This window comes from Rhopalosiphum maidis, chromosome 1 (genome assembly GCF_003676215.2).
Source record: "Rhopalosiphum maidis isolate BTI-1 chromosome 1, ASM367621v3, whole genome shotgun sequence".
NCBI classification, from domain to species: Eukaryota; Metazoa; Arthropoda; class Insecta; order Hemiptera; family Aphididae; genus Rhopalosiphum; species Rhopalosiphum maidis.
This window is the reverse complement of record NC_040877.1, coordinates 53,181,175-53,206,197: the sequence shown is the minus strand read 5'-3', so window position 1 is coordinate 53,206,197 and position 25,023 is coordinate 53,181,175. Positions and strand designations below refer to the sequence as shown.

At 29.3% G+C, this 25,023-nt stretch overlaps 1 protein-coding gene across 3 annotated transcripts; it reads left to right on the top strand.

Annotated features, from left to right (window-relative positions):
- Positions 1-307: 307 nt before the first annotated feature.
- LOC113561266 (leucine-rich repeat-containing G-protein coupled receptor 4-like) lies at positions 308-23,738 on the top strand. 3 transcript variants are annotated; one of them, XM_026967586.2, is made up of 10 exons: positions 308-580; positions 833-980; positions 15,202-15,776; positions 18,331-18,499; positions 20,197-20,330; positions 20,819-21,080; positions 21,432-21,662; positions 21,778-21,996; positions 22,111-22,309; positions 23,443-23,612. In XM_026967586.2, the coding sequence occupies exons 3-10, from the start codon at positions 15,427-15,429 to the stop codon at positions 23,610-23,612; spliced, it is 1,734 nt and encodes a 577-aa protein (XP_026823387.1). In that variant the 5' UTR covers positions 308-580; positions 833-980; positions 15,202-15,426. The 3 variants fall into 3 exon arrangements, with proteins under 3 accessions (XP_026823387.1, XP_026823386.1, XP_026823388.1); XM_026967585.2 differs by having other exon boundaries at positions 308-980; XM_026967587.2 differs by lacking the exons at positions 308-580; positions 833-980 and having other exon boundaries at positions 15,427-15,776; positions 23,443-23,738.
- The last annotated feature ends 1,285 nt before the right edge of the window (positions 23,739-25,023 follow it).

Below are 25,023 nucleotides of genomic sequence, written 5' to 3'. Positions count from 1 at the left end.
GTATTATTATATCAAATAATAAGTCGCCCGTAGTCGTACATTGAGCGCACGCACACACGTTATACACACACACACACACACACATACACAAATTCGTATACAGGGTGTATTCAGTGGATTTTTGACAGTTATACACCGGAATCATGTCGTATATTCAATACACACCCTGTATACGCGTGTACGTTATACACTATTATATACGCACATACACATGTGGTGTACAAAGACGTATTTAATAATATGTATATATAGGTACTTATCGCGTGCGTGTGCGCGCGCTCATGTAATTCGTGTTTATTGCTATTCCCGTCGGTCGGTCGGTCGGTCGGTCCATTTAAAAGTGTATTCTTGACGTGTGTCCCCTTTGCCGATCCGCGCGGGTCAGTTTGATAGCATTTGCCGCGCGCACGCAACGCATTTCACGCCACGACGCGCACCCGGAACGGATTCGAGGCGATATTCAATCGGCCATCACGGCGCTTTAGTATATATTGTCGTATTGAAATAACGTTGTATACACCATACGATAATATAATACGTTTCGCGTCACGTCGGTCGGCTACATATACCGTACGAATAGGTACACGAAAAGTATAATATTATATTATATTAAACAATTACCCCGCGCCGCAGATTCTCGTTGCCCGGTTCTCTTTTCATCTTCTCGGAGAGGTGAGACTCGGCTCGTCTTCGGCGCGCGATAGGCGTTTTCATTTCTTGACATTTTTTAATTTTTTTTTTTTTTTCACAATCCGCCACGCACCGTCCGAGACCCGTTGTACCATTTAACATAGCATTATACGTTTTATCATTCAGTATTGGTGTATTATAGTGCGCTTACCGAAAGTCGAAAAGTCGTTTACGCCGATCCGCCGCCGTCTTCCGACCACAGTGGACCGCGGACGAGGACTGAAACGCCGTCGCCGCCGCCGCCGCCGCTGTCTCTTGGTCGTAACGTAGTCGTCGTCGGATGATGTTTAGTAAGCACACAAATCATTTTTTACACCTATTGTTATTGCTGTATTATACTACACTGCTGTTGCCACGATGAGTGAGAAATCGGCCACAGGTGAACAAAGCGAAAAAAATCCCTTTTTGTGGAGAACGCGCGTGTGTGATGACCGAACTGCTTACAGTACGTACGTATATTATGTCGGACGAACGGACGCGGCAAAAGTGTGCCCAAGGCCGCGACGCGTCGTTTCCGTCGACTGGCTAAACTACGGTCCGCCGCTTTTGTTCGCGCGGGTTGGCAAAGACGCATAAAATAAAATATGCTCCCGTCAAGGAAGTTGTACCTCCGCCGCCAACGTAAAGTTTTCCCCTCGTGTATGACACGATATTACGATATATCGTCCCGCGTGTTTTATTTATAATAATAATGAAATCATAGTCGTCGGAATCGATAAATATCATATTGTGTTCAAAAATTATATCGCTTACATGAATACAGCCACGCCACAGGACATGCCCGACTGTGTGAGATATATTATATGGTATAATTAAATCATCTAATTTCTAAATTCACCTGTTCTGTGGTATAGGTACGTATAGTGTATACATATACTTCACCGAGCTAGTCGGTTGGGATGGCTACGATATGACGTTTGAATATTATAAAAGTGTAATTCGCAGAACGCGAATCGTGGCATCGATATCCCTATGCATTGGTTGTTATCTCTTTGCACCTACTGAGAAGTTTTTATAACTGAAGATTTTTATAACGAAACATCGGTAATGGATATGTACTATTTTTTTTATTCTAAAGGGTATTTAGAGAATGTAGTTGAAGTTTAGATTAACTTTCACCCACTGCAACAAATCGATTTTTAACGTTCCTATGTAATAGGCATACTACTTACATGTTATACATGTTATGACACTTATAAGCGTTATAACGAATAATGATTAGGATAATATTGGATAGTTTTACTATTATTATTTTCTAAAAAATATGACATCACACTTTATATAAGCATAATATTTTGCAACCCATCAATTAACAAGGATCCTTTAAAAAACGAAGAGTCGAAGACAAATACGCTTTACGATTATTCCTTCAAAGTTTCACGAGCTTCATCACTTATACCTATATCATCCTCCTTGTTGATTTACTGTTTCTGTAGAAAAATTAAATCTAAAATGTGCATCCGTTAAATCAAAATATCAAATTTTGAAAATTCAAATTATACAATGCATTACTGCAATACTTTAGGTAATTAGGTTTTATTATAATACTAGTATTCAATGAATTACAGTATTCAATCATTTTTGGAATGAAATTAACGAACTAATGAATAGATAATGTTTTTTTTTCCATAAATAATGACAAGTAATTTTATATTGGATAATATTCATGTTTTATTGTTTAGTTGTTTATTTGTAATTTGTAAACAAATATATCAATCACAGCCGATATTGGTACCTATATACTACATTTTTGTGTTAAATAATGTTAAAATCAACAACATGTGTCTAACATTATCAAAATTTAACAAGTTTTTCATTGTAGTAGTGTAAGGTACAATCAATGTCTAATGTCCAATTGCGTTTTATCTAGAAATATAGAGATGACTAAATAACTGTAATATTCAGTACCTTCGATTTTTAATATACCTAATATGTTTTATATAAATTACTTATACTCGTATACTAAAGAAAAGCCATTCGAAGATAATAGGCTTCAACACATATTATAATATATCTAGTTATAGAAATATATTATTTGTTTATGGGATTATGAGACCAACTATTATTGTATATAGATAATGATAATAAAATATGGTGCTTTCTGTGCATTAATACTGTAAAAAAAATGTAAATTAAATAATAATACATTTTTCAAAATGATTTTCCCAAACTAATAAAATATGAAGAATTCAAAGATTTTTTAAGAGAAGTGTTGCTTATAAAAAAATATTAGTAAATGTTTGTAAATAAAAAGTAAAAAAAAAAATTTTATTTTTCAGTTAATGTTTTATTTAATATGATACATATTTTGTTTTGATAACGATCATATTCTACGAGTATGTAATATTATAGCTAAATAAAATTAAAATATTTGCTACCAACAAAGTCTGAATAAAAATTTAAAAAAAATTGTAATGTTCTACTTATTATTTACTTCTTAATTCTTTATGTAAATCAAATTCATTATAGTAGCATGCATAATATCATCTTGATTAATTAAAATAAAATAATTTTATTGAATTATAATTTTTATTAGAGTCTTACGTTGGCATATTATGTAATAAGAAACAGGTTGTCAATTATTGTCATTACATTATTAGTAACTATAGTAATTATTGTATCTAAAACAATATATTCTAAAAAAGCAATTAAATAAATAAATGTATAAGTTGATTGTATTAATCAAAAATAAAACAGCCATCATAAACACACGATGCCACTACCAATAAAATACATAAAAATATGTCATAAATATAAAAAAATAAAAAATACCCTAAATTGGAAAAGTAAATATCATTTAGGTAAATATTTGGGTGTTTACATAAAATAAATTTCTTACCTGTCGCAGATTATGTAGTCATAGTCTATCATTATGTTAGTCTTTTATATTCTCATGAGCATTGATTTATTTTTAACTGATTATCCATTTACTCTACAGATGAACGTGCCACTGATTTATTATATTATATCATAAAATTATTTATTATATTTGAATTCTCCAGTAGGTATTTTTATCACCATAACTCGTTTGAAACCATTACATAATTATTTAATACTACTACTTGAGGGTACGTATATTTAAATCTTTAAATTTTTGTTTAAATATTCGTATTGTAGAATTGACAAAACATATAATTTTCATATGACCCATTAGAATCATGCCTTAAACCGTATAATATGCTTAAAATTTCACTACGTTCGTATTTAAGTTTTCAGATCTGATTTGTTTATAAAATATTATAATTAAATACAGCTAGTCATGAAGGCAGTCAATTTTTAGAATAAAATGTTACCTACCTAGTACCTACACTGTATACGCTATTACAATAATCAATATCCTTCTTTTCGTGATTATTATACTAAATTAACGTATTTTCATAATTACCTAAATAGTTTATGCGATTAAGCATACCATAGTCCCTACTATTTAAGATTACACGTCTAGCACCACAATATGCATAACATAACATTAAATAAAATTGTAGAGATATTTGTTGATTTTACAAATCGTCTTAGTGTCTAATCTTATGTTCACCTTGCTGAAATTTGGCTAGTCAAAGTATGATACTATGATGGCTAGTAAAATAAATCTAGCAATGATCATAAAGCATTTATTTTTTTTTTTATCGATTTCGCCAACATTATTATATTACCTAAGTATTCTTATTTCTATAAAATAAGTATTTTAGAAAAGTTTAATCACGATTAATGCGGGTTAACGACAGAAAAAAACGTAAATATGAGAATCTAACACGACTAAGTCCAACGTAGAGAGAATACAAATATTATATTCTTAGAAATCGATATAGGTAGGCGTCGTGTAAAAATAAAATGCAAATTATTAGGTGTGTAATTTGACCTAGAATTGCGTTTGAAACATGTTATACCAATATAATATTTTTTTTTTAAAACAATTGCTTTATTACAGCAATATTATTATCATTACAATTACCGAATATCTACACGATTACGCCAACAAATATGGGATGTCTGTCGTGGTGTTATAAAAATAATTATAATTATTGTTTTTCTAACTTATTAGGTAAACTTGTCGATGATACCTAGGATTTCTTTATACCATTTAAAAAAAATCATATTATATAAATATATAAAATATCTGAAATTGTATAAAATAGCTATAATAGCTCAACTATTTTTAATTGAAAAAAATCATGCGTATTATTAGATCTCATTATTTTAATTATGATAATAGTTATCGAATATATACATACGATTTTATCGTTTTAATTAATATCGTTTATTCTTCAAATGTATACATTATAATGAACAATAAAATAATACATTTTAGTATATCATTACGTAAACATTTATTAAAATATGAGATTTTTAATCGCTTACTACTGTATACTATGTTTACGGAATTTTTGAATTGACATTTAAATGTATTTTATTTTAGGTATTAATTGTGCACACATCGAATGTCATTAATTGATGATAATTAATAGAGTATTAATGTTACACTGCAGATGTGGCGGCGGTAGCGTTAAAATATGGCCGGACTGTACAATTTACGGCTATCGAAGACCATTTTAAAATAATATAAAAATAAAATTAGTTAATTTTAAATTTTATTATTTTACAGTCATTTAATTTATTTCGATCAATATGTTTTAACAAATTTAAAAATGTTATACATTTATATTTCTATAGTCTTAACATTAATTTTCTTCTATATACTTACTCGTGTCATTATGTGTATATTGTCTTTAATCGACAAACAAAATAATAACTAAAACGCGATTAGAAAAAAATCCAAAATTATAATTTGTATGTTATACTACAGTTTACTTATGACTTGACGAGACAGACGATGAAATTGTACTCGGTGGCTTCCGACACACTTCTCTTTTTGACTGTCAATGGGTAGGAAAAATATCCTGACAGGTGCCGCAGTCGGTCTTCATATTATTAATATACCTATATATTGTATTCTATTAGCGATTTCCCGATGGAATTAAATGAATGGCGTTGCAATATGAATAATAATATAATATTATAATTTATAACATTATATTATTGTTATCTATATTTAATGACTCGCGGATAAGAGAGCATCGTGAAGAACAACAGCTCTTTCGCAGCGCTTTCCACGAACTGTAAACATTTAAAAATGTTCATTGTATCAAAATGATATACTTCAACGTCCTATACACTAAACACCAGTTCATAACATTAATGACGCCGAGTTTATATTTCTACTTTGAATGGATTTAAAGATGTGAAATATAATATAACATTTGTATTCGATCGAAAATGTCCGTTTTATTAATCGCAACGCAATTATAGTGTATTTCATTATGTATTTATATAGGTATTATACAATTTACGACACTTCAGTATGACCTGCGTGAAATTTTTTTTCGCGATCGTCATTTCTGCCATTGACTGCAGCTGTTGTACACAGTGCACACGCAAAATGGATGCGATTATAAGTTTAGTACTTTACCGCTGAATAATATCCACAAATCTCCACACATACACCACCGCCTTTACCCTCGATTATCACGCCCGCGTTCACTGGCAGTCCGAGCACGTAATTGGTCTTATTGAGACGTCTGCATATTATTATAGAGCTAGTCGAGCTAGGCATTGCCTTGAAATACCTTATTGCGTTGAACACAATAAATATCGTCGTTTATTAAAATTTACAAAAAATAATGGCGCAGGAGTACCGTAGTCGTCGCGAATATTTTGTGTGCATAGCGACTTAACTGCAGCTGCCGGGCATGCTATGCGCTACCGCTGAAATCGCTCGAACAAGAACTTCATTCGTTCAATTATAAAATTTCGGTGGGAAACGACAGATTTCGCAAAGTTTTCGTCTTATCCGAGGCGGTTAGAGTTGTGAAAGTTCTATGTATACCGCACTCTGTTATAATATTACGTTATGCTACGTATGCGTATACCCGCTATATCTATATGTAAATCATTTAATATGATCATATTATATAAATGTTATTTACGTTATCCGTTTATTGTTGAATATATTGATTGGCGATTACATAATATTACTATTATAATACACAACTGCCTATGTATGTGTATATTATAATATTATAATAGAAATATTAATTATATAAATCAGCGATTCTCAGATCGATTGTCGAGACCTATCGGACGACCTGTAAGTTCCGTCGACCCATAATATTTGTACACACACACACACACACACACACACCACTGCTCATCGAAGTATAATATATCAGGTATATATATATGTGTTATTATGCGCCTATATAGGTACTTAATGTACGAACGTGTAGTCGAAAAACGTATGCTAAACACGTGTTCGGCAAGAAAACACCGCGTTCTCAATAATGATTTTATGTATTTGTACACAAATACTTTATTATAATAATACATATCATACGGATCGCTATGCGTAACTTCGTCATATATTTAGTACATTATTACACACATAGGTACATAATTATTATTGTAACAATAAATGTATATAGCATTTTTTTTTTTTTTTTTTTTGAAGTCTGGTATACGGGTACTAGGCATACCGTTATATTAGTGAGTAGGCTGCGTATATGCGTTAGGTCAGCGAGCGCAATGACGCGACGACCAATTTTATATTATTATTTTATTGTTTAATTGTATCGTTACAACGCTGATGTTATACACATAAACGACAAGTGCTCTTTACATTACAAATTAAAGTTAAATTGTGTCCATTTATGTGTATGCGCTATTTGCTATCATAGCAGTAGCAGTGTGCAGTACGTATATACCTATATATTATGTAGGTATATTATTGTAAACGACATGTTTTATTCTTAAATAAAAAATTGTACAACAATCATCATTTTTTTTCTATATATTTTAAATATTACGACGATTTAATTGAAGTTAATTATTACTTTATTTTTAACTGAGCTATTAAACACGTAATGTATATTTATCTTATTCGAAACTATATGATGTATATTATATAGTAATTTGTCTTAATTGTTTGAGAATAATTTTCATTAATTGGCAGTTTTTAACTAATGTGTTTATAAATTTGTGTTGGCTCATGAATAATTTCCACGATGAACTGTATATCTATTTAATGATTTTGAAAAATTAGCATAATATGTCAAAAGATTTTTTTTTTAAATTAAATATTAAATTATTAATGACATATATTTGAGATGCACTCTGTATAACGTAACTGTATACTGTAATATTAGAGTTGTTTGTGTTTAAATTCAAAACATTTATTTAAAAGATATATACTATGTAGTACATATGCATGATGTATTATTGAGCTACTCATTTAAACGATTCAAACGAAATATTTAATTACTAATATCATACAATACAACTATTTTAAAGAATAAACATAATTATTAATACATAACAATTTACATTATATAGCGTATTACAACTTATAATATTTCAAGTTTTAAGGACATGAACAAACACTGACGCGTGTGTTACATAGGCATATTACGATATTAATATTAAATATATATTTATTAATATTTTTCGTATATTATATACGTTACACACTTTTATTGATAATAAATAATATTATTAATAATGACGCATGTTACTGTAAAATTATGATGTCGATCTCGGGGAGGGGAATATTGTAATTTTACGAGTAAATGTTCACTAATTTTTGGACTTATAGGACCATGGGTCAATTTAAGTAATAATACAAGATAAATATAAAAATACAACAAATTATATAGTAATCTGTTTATATTTTAATGATTAAAGTATTTCATGTTATTGGCAATCTAGTTCTTGTGAATATAAGCAGGTATAGATTTTTAATAATATAATAAGCTATCACGGTCAACACTTACTATCTTGGTACCGGAGGACTTTGGTCTGAGAGAATTAGAAAAATATCAAAAACATACACAAATGATAATGAATATAATGGGATGAACGTATTGTTACATATTGTAACATTAAAATTCGGTTAATTTTTAGTTGAAAAATAAAATAAAAACATTTAATAAAACGGAAAAACTATAAACCACGTGGATATTTTTTCCATTTTTGCTTTAATTAATTATAATATAATTTAAGATTTAACTGTTAATTTTAACTAAATAATATTTTACAACATACTGGTGACGATATATTGAGTAATTCGATTTTGCCGATACAATATAATATTCTATAGATAATATATATTTTTTTTCATTCTACGTTTTTATATCATGTTTGGAATGGAAATATTATTTCATATTCTATTCAATGAAAAACAATAAATTGTGTATACACATGAGGTCTGCAATTTTTATCATACGTACCTTTTTATCGACATGATTGCGCACTTGTATACGTATACAGGGTGATTTTTTTAATAGTAAACAATCTTAACAATCATTATCACAAATAATATTAATTTTTTAAAATATATTATTAGTTATTACCTATACAATATACATACATTATTTTTTTGGTTTCGAAACCAATTTTCTAGAGTTTTCACTTTTTAAAATTGTAATACACATAATTTTAATTTCATATTCCAAAGCAGATTATTTTTGTATTAATCTTAATGCATAAAAAAAATTTTAAACGAGTAGTTAATTAGTTGTAAGTTGCAATTTCTTATAAGTTATGAGTGATTAAAGTTTGATGAACGGATTAGTGTGTTAGACTTTTTAGGTGTACCTACCCGTTTCGAACCTATTTTTACCATTACATTCCACTCAGCCTATATAACATTAAATGCTTATAACTAATTAAATACTTGTTCAGAATTGAAATTGTTTAGGAATACCAAAATTTTTTAAAAAAATACTACTTTTGTGTAATTAAAAATACACGTTGTAATTTAAAATATAGGTAGTAAAATTATTCAAAGAATGATGCTTCTTTGTATATTTAAAAATACTCATTAAAAAACAATTGAAAACATTTTAATATTTTTTTGAAATAACGAGTGAATTACATTAAAGAAAATCAGTGTAATAAATTATAATATCAATGAATAATATACCAATGTGGCTGTGTTATTTTACCCAGGATTTCAATTTAATACCTAACTTAATTTCTGTAAATTATTAATATCTAATAATATATATAAATATCATATTATCTTATAGTATGTGCACGTAATGCGATATCATAATAATATTTATCACATTCAGACCATTCAACTGACATTTAACGTTGACATTGTATATTATATTTTATTACCGGTAAAAGAAAACAGAATACTGTTATCAATGGCGGAATTATAGCAATTATCCGGACACAGTATAAACAGGGTGTTTCGAAAAACGTAATGACTCCCATTTTTTTTAAAATTTAAAAAATGAATTTATAAAAATAAGTTTATGGAAATTTTAAGTATAATTTTTTTTCGGTTTAAAATATATGATATTATTATTATATACAAAAATATAAAATAGATATAATATCAAATCCAATAGTTGTTTAATATATTTGTACTTGTGTACCATTTTTTTTATAAATTTTTATATTGATAGATTAATATAAATTAATAAAATTACCATGGCTATCATATCTTTCAAACTCATTATCATGGACTTATTGACCCTTAGTACACGAAGTTAAATAACTGAAATGTTACTTGTACGAATTTTGACTTTGATACATAACAATTTTCAGAAAAATGATCGGTTAAATAATTTAGTGTTTAAAAGGGGAATCGTCATTTGAAAATTAATAGTTTGTACCTCCATATAAAATACTACTTATTTGAATAGTACAAAAACTCTAAAATTTAAATATATGGTCGTATAAGTCGTATATTTGAAAATTTTAAAAATCATATTTTAAATAATTACATTACAGAAGAAAACTAGTAGGTGATGTGAATTTTTGATGTATCACTCTGTATATTTGTATATTAAAATGCTGCACGCGTTAATAATATTATTATTATCTCTATTAGTCGTGTTGATGATGTGCAGGTACTTAGATGTATAATATGTTGTTTGAAATTCAAATTAATCACTGGGCATTCTTATCATTATTATTATTTTCTAAGCCGCATGATTAAAATATTTTTCGATTTTAAATCATCGTATAGGGTTTGTGTATATGTATATATAATAGGTACATAATACAGTCAGGAAAAGGTCATCTTATGTATGGCTTACGGGTAGTGCCATCTCATTATTATTCTGTTTCGTGACCACTGCCACAATAGATACTTACATACTGCAGAAACTATATAAATTATCAGTAAGTAAGTATGAAACAAAACTTGTGTAAAAAAAAATTTTTCATTCATTTTATGTAGTGAAATATTGTCTTTATTTTTAAATATTAACAGTACATATACTAAAATTATAATTCTTTTTTTATACACATTTCGATTATTTTAACAGCAAACACTAATTATTTTAACAAGAATATCAACTAAGCAATTGACAAAACATAACAAGTATATTTATAAGCAAATAACAATCTTAACATTCTTCACTTTATAATTCTCAATTTATATCAACCAAAAGTTTGCCGGTTAATGACTAATGCGAATCTACAATTGCAGTCTGAAGCAGAATAATTTTATACATTTTTTTTTTATTATATCAATTGACAATTGATTTGATTTTTTACTATTATTAGATAAAGCCATTTAAAACGTTGATATTTAAATATGAGTATCACGTATATAGTGAAATGGCAAAAGTGGTATGCTTCTACAGTCTATACTATTATTATCTTAACTTGAGCTGTTTATAAAAAGAAAAACTATTATTTTAGTTATATACTAGTATTATTACGATCGGTACATCAAAATTTTTAGAACATATTTAAGATTAGTAATTAAAATTATAGTGGCTGTTTAAAAATTAAAATAAGGTAAAGTGGAAGTTGTTTTTATTATTATCATTATTCAGTACTTACTGTGATATAATATTATGTATAAATGTATACGAAATAAGAATATTTATGTATATTTTTAGTGAACTAAACTAAACTTGACCGTCTCATGTGGATCTTTATTGTTTTAAGATTAATCGACCAACATAATATTGTCCATCTATGAATGATTAAATATCAATTTTTTGATTAAATAATTAAAATTATTTACTGTCAATATATTCATCAGCTAATACTATATATAATTATATAAGGACAGATAAAATACATATTATGATTATTTTTTCGCTAATATATATCGTATAATTCTTAATATAATTTACAAATAAATTGTCTTTATTATAATGCTAATAAATATTTTTTTACATCACACGAGCAATGCATAAACACTATTTTTAAATCGGAGAACCAAAAATATATAAATAATAATAATAAATATAAGGGATAAGAAAAGTTCAACCTCATGTTTAGTTTCAAGCCGTTCTTTCGTTGCATTTTAAACGCATTTTATGTACAAAAAATTCTAATATGTCATTGATAGACACCCTCGATCATCCTCGATGCAGTGGTTCATAAGAAGTATATCACAATGTAATGGTAAATATATGGTCTTTATATGGGAATATATTATATTATATATGCATAAGATATATCTGCATAAATTATGTTATGTACAACATATGCGATGATAGTCGTGTAGGATTTGGTTGTAAAACGTTATTGGTGAAATAATTGGGGTCAATAAAATATTAACGTCATGAGGTTAGGTTAATTGTATCGGAACTATTTAAATTGTACAATGGCATTTTTCGTTAACGCAATAATTATTATTACTCATCAATAAATTAAATGATCGTTCGAATCTCTATGGTGTTAAATAGCCGCAAGTGAAGCGAAATCATCTACAAATATCTACAACACTCTACATCATATGTACCATCAGAACACAATAAGTATAATATATCAACTTAAATAACTTAGTTTTGAGATGATCGCGTTTTATCGATATTAAAATGTATGCTTATAACACAAAAATTATAATATATACAACATCCATTATTAGAATTTTGGTTTTAACTTAGCATAATATTCTACGAAAATACGTGTGTTGTCAAAAAACGTAACTTTTATGTAAATGATCGTATTTAATTTAAAATAAACGGTTTAATTTTTATTTTATTTACAATAAATTATGATCTTCCAATTTTGTATAATATAATATAATTCGAATATGCGTGCGTTTGCAAGTCGCTATCGATTTTCATTTGTGTACTTTGTACAACATTATTATAGATCGTTTATCCGTCCATCGAAAATTTGCACGGCTTAGGGCACACATAGGTATTTTAGTTAATATAAAAATAATATCGTGTATAGTGAGAAGTACAATTGAATCTATTGTCCGAAATTAAAATTATTTTGATTGTTTTTGTTTTTATTATGTTACAACTGCAGAATCGGAAAACATATATCTACGCATTATGTACGTTATCAAAACGTTGACGTCTGGACCGAATGAACGACGCAGCTGTGTATCGTATTATTAAAATAACCATTGTTATAACAGTTGGTGGCTAATGGATCGATAACAATTTCTTGAATTTCTTGGGAACGGCAAAAAAAATAATAATTATAAGATAATATTTTCTTATAATAATATGCCGATAGCCTGTGCGTTATTGACGGGGTAAAAAAAATATAAATCGTTACAACGAAAACCACATATAGTTATGTACATGGTCATTTTTTATTAAAACGATGTACTTATTTTTATTAAATGTATTAATGCGTTAATGTACTAATAATGTAGTAAAATTTCCATGTAAGTTAATATCGACCACAGTTTAGCTGATGATAATCAGCAGCTGCGAAATGATCGCTACAGCCCCAGTCCGATCATCTAAGCACAAAACACCTGTAAAAGATGTGAATCATGGATATTATATTGGTACAGGGTGTTTTATCAAGCACATCATCCCCCTTTTATCTTTAGTAATACATTAATACAGATATTGAAAGTTTGATTTTTCGAATTTTTAAATATATTTAAAGACTGATTTTTTAAATTATTTAGTTTATAATACAACTTAAATAAAAAAGGTCTTGTCATGATACAAACTTTTGTTTTTTAAATGACAATCTTCTTTTTAAACAATAAATTATTTAGCAAACAATTGTTTTGAAAATATTTAGTTATTGAAATCAAAATTCATGTGAGTAGTTTTTGAGTTATTTAACTTTGTGTGATGAGGTATGATCCTCATGGTCTATGATAATGTGTTTGATAGATAAAAATAAGGGGCTGCATTGATTTGAATCAATATTATTTTATAAATATTTATATCACTCTGTATTCAAAGTGGCTGTATAGAAATTGTAAAGACAGTAGAAAATGAGACGTCGGTGTTCCGTCAAAAAATCACACCCCATATGTCATAACAATATAACACAGAAGAATCGCAGCATTATCGAATTATAATGTAATTGAAATATTATAACGCAAGGCTCATGTGTATTGTATTGGCTTACGTCATTATCGTTTACGCATAGCCGCTATGATGGTGTAATTGAATGGGTCTCTCGGGTTACGGTTAGGGTTGGGTGAGAATAATTAGATTATGGTAATAGTATATTAAATTTATCGAAATCTTTAGACAAAAAATGTTGCAGTTCAATCACATCGGACTTGCGACCATCGTCGTTTGTCGAAGATTTTAATTTTCATAATGTATAATACGCAATATAATATATATATATATATGTAAATATTTTTACATAATATCATTCTATACTATGAAAATACTTATGTGACAATAGTTATATTTTTTAAAATCTTAAATTACATTTTTGGATAAGTCATATTAGGTACGAAATATTACAAGCGATTTTCATTTTAAGTACTTCGTGACTAACTTCTTTTTTTTGAACGTGCGCCTAAACTAACCTACAAATAATTATGAAAAAAAAAATCGTTTTTCTTTCGCAACGCATAATTACAATATTATGATATTATTACAATCATTATAATTACGTTTATTCATGCGCAATTTTTGAAAAAAAATCGTTAAACGAAATGTCCACTTTCGGTGTCGAACGCCGCGATTCGAAGTTAACGCGTACGGAAAAAAATTGATCGCGGAGGGGACGACCATATCTCTCCCCCCATCGCACTTTAACACATACACACACACACACACACACACACAAACACACACACACAAACACGCGCAGACAGAGAGCACTGTGTACTACAACTATACGAGCGCGCTGCATCGGACATGATGATTGTCGATTATACTATTATAATATTAGGCTGCACATGATCGCATAGTATAGTTGCCGCGCGCGTAACGACCGAGTTGCGACGACGGCGTCGAGTGTGTGTGCTGTACATATATATATATATATATATATATATATGTGTGTGTGTGTGTGTGTGTGTGTGTGCGTGTGTTATATTATAGCGGCGTACATTGCATTATTTGACCCCCACCCTTCCGCCCCCCGACACGTCCGCCGAGTGTCAAATCGATCAATAAAAATTTAAATCGTAAAAAAATTCTTCTCTCGACCGCCACTACCGTTTCCATATCATTACATCGTACACATATTATACACACATACTACGTTATTATATTTATTATTAACAGTGGCGCGGCCCCCCGGTCGTTGTTGCAGGGATGCAGGGAACGGTATAATTATTGTTTGTAGCTGCTTCAGCATCAATCCGCCGCCAGCCGTCACGCCGCGCGCCTAAAACGAGCGCAAACCGCACACGGTAACAATAATCGACGACCATTGTCAACATTTACATTTGCGTCCACGGGACAGAACGGTCGTTGTCCCGGCGGAACCCGCACCGGAACCACATACCAAACCCGTGAGCATATCGACACCGCGATCATGAACTGGTCGCGTCTGTGTTTCCTGACGGCCGTGTCCACGTTCGTCATGTCCGGCGTTTGCGGCTCTTACATACTGGAAGACACGCCGCTCCACTGCTCGGTGCGCCGGAGCATATCGCCGTGCACGTGCAGCTACTTCACCGGCATGGTCCGGCCCAAGATCATGGTCATCTGCCAGAAGATGGTGTCGTTCGAGAGCGTCATCGGCGCGCTCCAGAACAAATTCGACGCGGTGTTCGACTACGTGCTCAACATCGAGTACTCGGAACTCCACGACCTGGACACGAGGCGGTTCAACGAGCTGGGCTTCCCGATAGTCGACCTCAAGCTCACCAAAAACAATCTCAGGTGGGTGTCTTTATATAGTATTGTGTTAAGATACGGTTATACCTCGTTATCGTACTGCGCATAGTTTTGACTTGTTTAAAGGGACGTGGAAAGGCCACCTGCCCCCGAGCGCAAATTTTCGAAACCGTATACAGTATTATTTATATTTTAAATCATTAGGATGTATAAAAAATATTTGTTTCATACTAGAATAATATACTGTATTGGCAGTAGAATTACACATTCCGTAAATGGTAATCGACCACTGGACGAAACACCCGCACTGCGGCTCAAAATCTCTTAATCCGGCATTGACCGTATTTGATGTACTCTGCTACTGCTGTGTTATCCGGACTAGATGATTCGACTGAAATAATTTAAAAACACGAGAGATTGCGTCGAATCCTCCAGACACGCCCTGTATGCGCGTATTTCCGGCATGGTTACGTGTTAGCTATTTCTGATAGCATCAAAGACTGCAAATTCTTTTTAACATTTTTAAGATAGTTGGTAGCATTTTTGACGAACACGATATTTGACCTTTAGATAAATTATATTATTGCATAGGCACATCAAGCTATTATCAATTTCAGTAAATAAACTTTTTTGAGATAATCATATTAACATTTTGTCGTTTTATAATATAAGTAAAGTAATAATGAATAGTTGATGAGAGATTAACAATTTGCATTATGCCCATCAAGACTTTGTATGCTGATAACTCTAAACAAAAACTATTTTCACTTGTCATAAGAAAATTTTACTTAATTATTACAGACAGTTTGTAGATCTGTGATAATGTACAATCTAATTATTTCAGATAACAAAAATGTATGCAAACGCTTTATAGTGTTCTAATAACAGACATAAAATTTTATTTTAAAATTTGGTATTTTTTTAATACAAGTGTCTTAAAGTCATCAATAAAATATTTTTACGTACAGTTATTACTTTTCTAAATGCATTTATTTTCAGACTTTTAAATTTTGTGTTTTTCAAAATCGTCTGATGCGTTATATAGAACTTTTTAAAAATGAAAAACTAAAGATAAGATCACAATCGTTAAAATTTTTATAAATTTCGAAAAAATCATGAAACCATGTTTACTCGGTGTTAACAGGTGGTTACACACGGAACAGTGTTTAAGATTTCGATTTTAATGCAAATGTGAAATATAAGGATACAAATTATGATCTGTGAAATAAAATGTGATCGTATAAACGTTTGAGCAATGATATACATAGAATAAAAATATAAAATAATCTGATAGCGATAGGTAATTTGACTTTTAAAATATAAATTCAATAAACTAGACTCCATATTTGTACCAAAACTTTAGAGTTAAAGTAAATCAAAAATACTATAAATTATACTACAACTATTTTGGCTTTCTTATTCACGTGTCAATAATTTTTCAAAATCACGTTACAAATATTTAATGTGAAAAAACGAATGACGAGTACAAAAACTAAAATGAAACGCTCTGGACTTTTTTTATAATTATTATATTGTATTGTAAAACAATATTTCACGAGCCTTTTTGTATTTGATTTTTTCGCATTAATAGCAGATACCAACTACATACTTAAGGTCATAAAGTAAATAAAAATTAGTTTATTCATAGATTTTTGCGAAGAACCTCTCTTTGATCAATCATAAAACGTTTGTAAATTTAAACGAATAAACATTTTATTATTTCGGTTTTCGTCACTGTTCGAATATTATTGACGAACAAATTGTTACATAATATTGTATAATATAAATTGTTTGTCTGTTTATTACATTCAATTTTTAATTCATGAACATTTTATTATAATATTACTAATATTAATATGTATATAGGTAAATGTACGACGTGTTAGGGTATTCGCCATGACGATCGGATTATTCATTATCTATTATTGTTTCGTAAAAACAATAACATCTGCACTGCTTCAATACGGCAATACACGACATGTAACTTTATATAATTATTACAATATTTACGATTACGTTTTTTTGAGATAAATATTGTTCCGGCAAACCCAATAGACGTGAGCATTGCGTAAATTTAATAGTTAGACATAATATAGGTAGGTATATAATATTATTATCATAGTTATCATACAGACCGTATAGTTATACGTAATACTCATGTTTATATTGTATTCCGAGGTTGTGTATTTTTTAAATAAAAATTAAGTTATGATATTTACAACGGCATTGAGGTGATGGACACGTCGAGTAGATATGGTATTGGAAGTGTCGACGCCCCCTCCTCCCCAATGAAGTTTAGTAAATATTGTACAGTTTGTCCCTTTAAAATTTAAGTTTCACTTTAAGGCTTAAACGGTTAAACAACGAATTTTATCTACACAAAAAGCTAAAGAGACACGACGAGAAGAATTATATTATTCAAAACCCTATTACGTTGGCGTTAGACGATCTAAATTGACTCGTCACGATTATTATGCCATTGTTGTCGACGATAGAATAATAACTATATTATTACCTACAACCTACTTTATTAGATTATTATCGTAAAATTACACGGGTACCTAATAATTATTACGGATGACTTTGTTCCACCTTGTAGCACGCTACCGGACGAGGCTTTCATTGGCATGAACAGGATACGGATCTTGTACTTGTCGGACAACAGACTTTGTGCAGTTCCTACTCAGATATTCAAGCACATGCCCAGTATCGAGGTGTTGGACTTGGCCAGGAATTCCATACACAGCGTTGCGTCCGGAGACTTTCAAGTACGTTACAACTTATATATTACATTGTCGTGTATACGCATTACGCGGTTTACTGTAAATAGAAATTATTTGATTAATTTTTGTATGATATATTAGTTATGTTATATTTTATTATTGTAATAATATAGTTTTATAAATTGTGTAGACATATTTTCCGGGCAGGCTAAGCTCGATTGTAGAAAAGCACGTGTATCAAACAGGAAGTAGCGCAAGCTGCAATCCTTCACCCTGCTGAGATTAAATGCAATCGCTTGTCTACAGACTTGCGATAAAAACATTATGAATGTGAAATAATAATTTTCGTTATTGTACCATTGAATTAATATAGTAAAAAACAAGAAAACAAATACTGTAGTATTATTTGTTATAATAATTCGAAACGTTGGTCATCATAAATCTTGCGTAACTAATATTCTCAATGACATTCGCGTGTATATGTTATATATTATACTTTACGCGGAAAAATCGGAAAAAATACCTATCAATGATGTAGCCAAGGGGGGGGGGCTAAAGGGGCTATAATCCCCCCATTGGCTGTGTTTTTATATTGTTTTGAAATATTTAAATTATGGAAACTATATGGAAATTGTCTTACAAATTTTAATTATTTAAAATTAACATTAACGGAAAAACAATGTTAATTTATTATCAGTATTTTTGTTTTGTTGTTGTTTTTCATTTTCAATGACTCAAGTTAAAAGTATTTAGCCGCCCTTCTCCTCAAAAAAAATTCCAGGCTATGCCACTGATACATATACAGGAAAAGTGGGAATTTTTACGGGAGAAAATTGTGTTTTTTACAAAATCCATTTTGTTGTTACTAAGAAACAACTGTAGATAAATTACATTTTTAATATATTTTTTAGCACTATTTTATACATTATATAAATTTTAAAATCATTCGTAATTTTTTTTTTTTTTATTTCTATACAGTATGTTGATTAAACAATTTACGCTATGTCCAATACCTTGAAAATAATATACAGGATACTATGTGTTATTTTTAAAGTATTTAGTAATAAGATAAAATACATAGACTAAATTTTTTTATAAGCTTTTGAAGTTCAAATTTTAACATAAATTGTTAATAGTACCAAAATGTACTAATTATTTTTAATTTAAAATAATTTACATTTTAAAAACTAAAGCTTAAGAAATGAAAATTTATACATATTTATCTACAAAATATTTACATAATTTTTTGATTTTTAAACGCTTATATAAAAATTAATAGTGACGTACATTTTAGATATTATTTAGTTGGGGTATAAACAATTTATGGAGAATCTTATTATTGTATTAAATTTTCAAGCATTTTTACTTAAATACAAAAATATTATCACAAATAAATCGAAAATAAACTTGAATACCTATACAATTACTGGAATTTTTTTATTGTTTGCCCAAAGTACCTGACTAGAGTCAATTTGCTACCAGAAAAATTGAAAATAGAATTAATTTTACTGCTTCAAAAGGTGATGACAGAAAAATATACATCATAATATTGTACAACCGATGCATTATAATCCAATATAATATCGCTCTGATGATAATCTAAAATGTATTGAAAAACTTTTTTTTTTAAAGTTAATCTTAGCAATTAAGATCACTAATCTCTTATTATTGTGTAACTATTAATAATTAATAAACATATTAGAATACTTTGATGTGATCGGTTTTTTTTAATTGATTTTTAGAGTTTGTCGTTAATGAACACATTCGTAATGGCCACGAACAATTTGACCGACATAACGAACGGATCTTTTCCCACGACGTTGAGAAAAGTCCAATTGGCTGCTAACAACCTGACGGAATTAAACGGAAATTTGAGGTAAATTACGTTGCAGCAGTAATTTCAAAGTTTGAATGCGCCGAGCGCTCTCGAAAATTATATAGGTACCTACGTATATAATATATGCATATATATATTAATATATACAGCTAATGTGTGTAGCGCTGTTGTTTTGTTCATCTATCGCGTCAATAATAATATGTTTTAACGGTATCGTGGGCAAAGTCCGTTTGATATAATATTATACATTATAATACGGTAGTAATACATGTTATGAATAACACGTATAAACCCATATTTTAGTATACGATAAAACAAATTAAAAATCATATTTTGTTAGTTATATACTTATATTATCTATTATATTCGTAAAGTGTAGATGCACCCTATTTATAAGGTTCTTATATATTGTAAGTAATATAATCAGTTATTCTCAAAAGTTTAGAGCTTATATGCATATCGCGTGTTTGTTATGTTTAATATTTTACCCAATCGTATATAATACCTATTAATTTATATTTTATTAGAAATCAAAAAGAACTGGAATGGCTGTACTTATCAAATAACCGGATAAAAAATCTCGACGGAGAATTGCCAATCGACAACGACAAACTCATAGTGTTGGACGTATCTAAGAACAGGTTAACTCATTTGCCACCAGAACTCAACTGTCTGAAGGCGCTGAGGTATTTTTACTGCACATATAATCAGTTGACCGGATTGAACAAAACGCTGTCCAAGTCGAGAAAATTGGTTTGGCTTGAGCTCACCGGTAACAAGATACAAGAGGTATGTGTGTGTAGCTTATGAACAAATATTGGAATAAATTATGTGGAAAGGGAGAAGTTTGTTTTTATCAAAAAGAGGATTGGGAAAATATAATTCCTTCATTTTATTTTATGAATATTACACAAGGATACTTTATTATGTTTTATAATGTTATCTGTTATTAAATTGTAAATAGCTTTTCATGCGAAACGATACAATTTTGATTGTATTTAAGTATAACTATCTCTTACAATATTTTTTTAATAACTGTATCTAGTTTTCGCCTACGCAAAAAACATATTCTGTGGATCAGCAAACATTTGATGAATATAATATCTCGAAATTTATTTTACCATATTTTAATGTTTGCAGTTGGCGTCCGACGAATTTGAAGAAGCATCGATGATCGAAGTTTTAGAACTTAGCAACAACTGCATAAAACACCTGAACAAATCGTTATTGCCACTCACTCAACTATCGGAAATAAATTTGTCCAACAATAAACTCGCCGAATTTTCGCTGACCGAAATCAAGGGATTAAAGGAACTCAAGTTGGTCGATTTGTCGCACAATACGATTTCCAAACTGAGTGGCCATTCTGACGTAATATACAATATAATACGTACATAGTTAACGCGACTATGCGCAACATGTGCAGTAAAATTTAGGAATAATAAACTATAATAATATAATACTTGGTTTTTCTATTTGTCTCTAGATTATAAGTGAACCAGTGACTGGAATCGAGCACTTGAAGTTGGACCATAACGAGTTGGATTCGCTCGGTGGATCATTGATAGGTATCAAAACACTTGTCAAACTCAATATCAGTCATAACAAATTTACTGATATATCGCCGTACGATCTGACAGGATTAAATTTAAAAATTCTAGATGTATCCCATAACCTGTTACACATACTCCCAGACTCGTCTCAGGTAATAATTCGATAGACAATATAAACCGCATACAATAACAATGTAGTTACGATACATATAGGTGTGCTATAATTATCTTGTATACGTTCAATGATTTTTATTATCATCTCGTAGATTCATTTGCCGGCTCTCGAGACGTTAGTAGCTTCGTACAACGTTTTGACCGGTTTATCAAAAGACTTCCAAGGATATCCTGTACTTTGTCATGCCGATCTCGAGTTTAACAGTATACAGACCATTCAGGAAGAGCTAGTCGAAATGACCCAATGCAAATTGCACGGAGTAAACAGCACGTTAAGAATATACTTGGAAGGTATGACGGAAGTGATTCGCTATGTTCGATAAAATATTGTTGTCAATATAATATAGGAGCTTATTGATTCCGAACTGTGAATAGATATACCGGGTGAACACACATTATCTCGAAAATGATTAAACATTTTTAAAAAAAAATACCTAAATAGATATTTTTACATGCATGTTTGTATATTCAAATATCAAAACTCTAGTTAGTTATAATTATTTAAAGTTGGTATGAGCAAAGTGAAGTCACTACACTAATCCGATTATCAAATTTTTAATATTTATGATTAGGAACCCAATTTAAATGCTTAACAAAACAAGAAAAATACGATATAATGCACTCATAAAATAAATTTTTTTTAAAAATGTACTAAAAAAATGCTCTTAAAATTATTTTTAACATTGAAAAAAATTGTTTAATTATATAAATTTTTATTCTTAGGTAGGTATTAACTATTCATATTATTTTCATCATCTTATAGTTCTCCTATTATCTTTTTACTCTGAAAATTATTTCAAAAAAATAAATATACAATTTAGATAGATAGGTACATTCGTTATATTTTTACTTTGTGTTTCTAATAGCACTGTAAAATCAGATGCTGCTTAAATTTTATCAATTCTTTTATAAAAATGACTTAAAAACATAAAAAATATACTAAAAATGACAAAAAATAATGCTCTAAAAAGCAAAAAATAATGCAAAATAAAAGTTACATTTTAATTCATTGATGTATAAAATTAACTTTATGCTTGGAAAGCAATGTTTTCGGACATTCAGAAAAAAATGCAATTACATTTAAATTCGTTCCCTACTTATTACATTAATCAGATGCCGGTTTGAAATTCATATTTTATACACATTGAAATCCAAAATAAAATATTTTGTAAAATAATATTGAATTCAAAAACGTAGGTATATCGTATTTAAAAAGTAAAAACTTCAATTATAAGGATAAAAAAATAGTTAGAGAGTAATGAGAATACAAAAAAAAAAATCTTAGTATTTCATCGTAATAAATTTAAAAAAAAATTGTCTACTTTATGTATTGTTTATTTTATAATTTCTTAAGATAGTGTGTGTTTACTCTGTCAATACTAATCGTATTTAGTTCATAATTTAAATGAAATTCACGTCAACAGGCAACCCGGTGCTATGTGACGACAACACGAAGACCATAACGAAGGCGATGGAGTTGAAATACAACGCAGAAGTCAGTGGCACCGCCAAGTGCATTCCCGTCACAAACGACATAAAAATATCTAACCTGACCGAGATCGACCAATCCCCAATTACCGTGATCGTGACCTGACGATGACCATCGTCAACAATACGCGTATTATATCTTTGAATTAATATTATATATGTTTCCGTGTTAATATTATAATTTTTATTTATATATTTATATATATATATATATATACAATTTCTATATTAATTGTTTTTACTTCTCTGTTGATTATACTATTTGATTTTAATACTTTTTCTCGTCGCCCGTCGGACTTGCAATACTATATAATATGTGAATAATACGTGCTCCGCACTGTCGTCACAAACCTTAGAACGCCTATAGGTATATATATATATATATTATGATTAATATAGATATTTTTGTAAACGAAGCGTAACGTATATATTATATGCTCTGTTCACACAGCTATCTAGTCTAGCTTGTACCGCGATTTTATAATAATATTTGTATGATATATTATTATAACGATAATAGTCGTAATAATAACAATATTGTATATTATTATAGTATTATTATTATCATTATTATCGTCGTCTAGATCGTAATAATTATTATACTGTTAACGAATATACATATATATGTTGTAACGTGGAAAGGGCTTGGATCGTATATAGTAGGTATATAATATAGTGCGTGTTATTATTATTATTATTATTATTATTATTATTATTTTTCACTTTTTTGTTCGTATGATTGTGTCACTCCGTTTGGAATTTAATATAAAAAAAAAAAAAAAATTGAAAAAAAATGTTAGTGACCATAAAACAATGCACGGTGTTATTATTACATACAATATGACAATAATATGTTGATGCAAAATCAAAATTTTCCGTTATAACCTTAAATATTACAACTACCTATTGTTTTATATAAATGTATGTGATGGCTAATATTTTTCATTTTAATGTTTATAATTGTTTTTTTCTGTTTACATAAACTAATAAAATAAAGTTAAACTTTCACTGTTCAGTTTTATTATTTCTTCTTGTGTATTCGTTTATGTACGTTTTCGAAACGAAAGTTTTTGTTTTGTATCTCTATTATAATAAAGCTTGTATTAAGGGAGAAAATGTATTTAGAGCGCGTCTCTACTGTCAAAATAATTCTTCCACTTCGCTACTCAAACTTAACGAGGGACAAGGGTTTCGTTTCCGTCTTTGCTTCGAGGAAAAATAAGTTTTTTCTGCAGGACAATGGAAACTTATGGTACCTCTTAAATAAAGAAAGAGGGTGACCGAAAAAAAAAAATCTACTTCCTACGAGATTTACTAAGGGTACAACCCGCGGGCATTATATAGTCATTTGAAGGGTGAAAATAATGGTTGAACGTTTATTTCAGTTTTAAAACTACATTCACGTTCAAGAATAACAAAAAAATATTTTACGATACCTTTAGGTACCTATATTGTTGTTTATAACTTAATTTTAAAAATGTGGTTAAATTTTATATTTAAAAAAAAAAATCATAGTT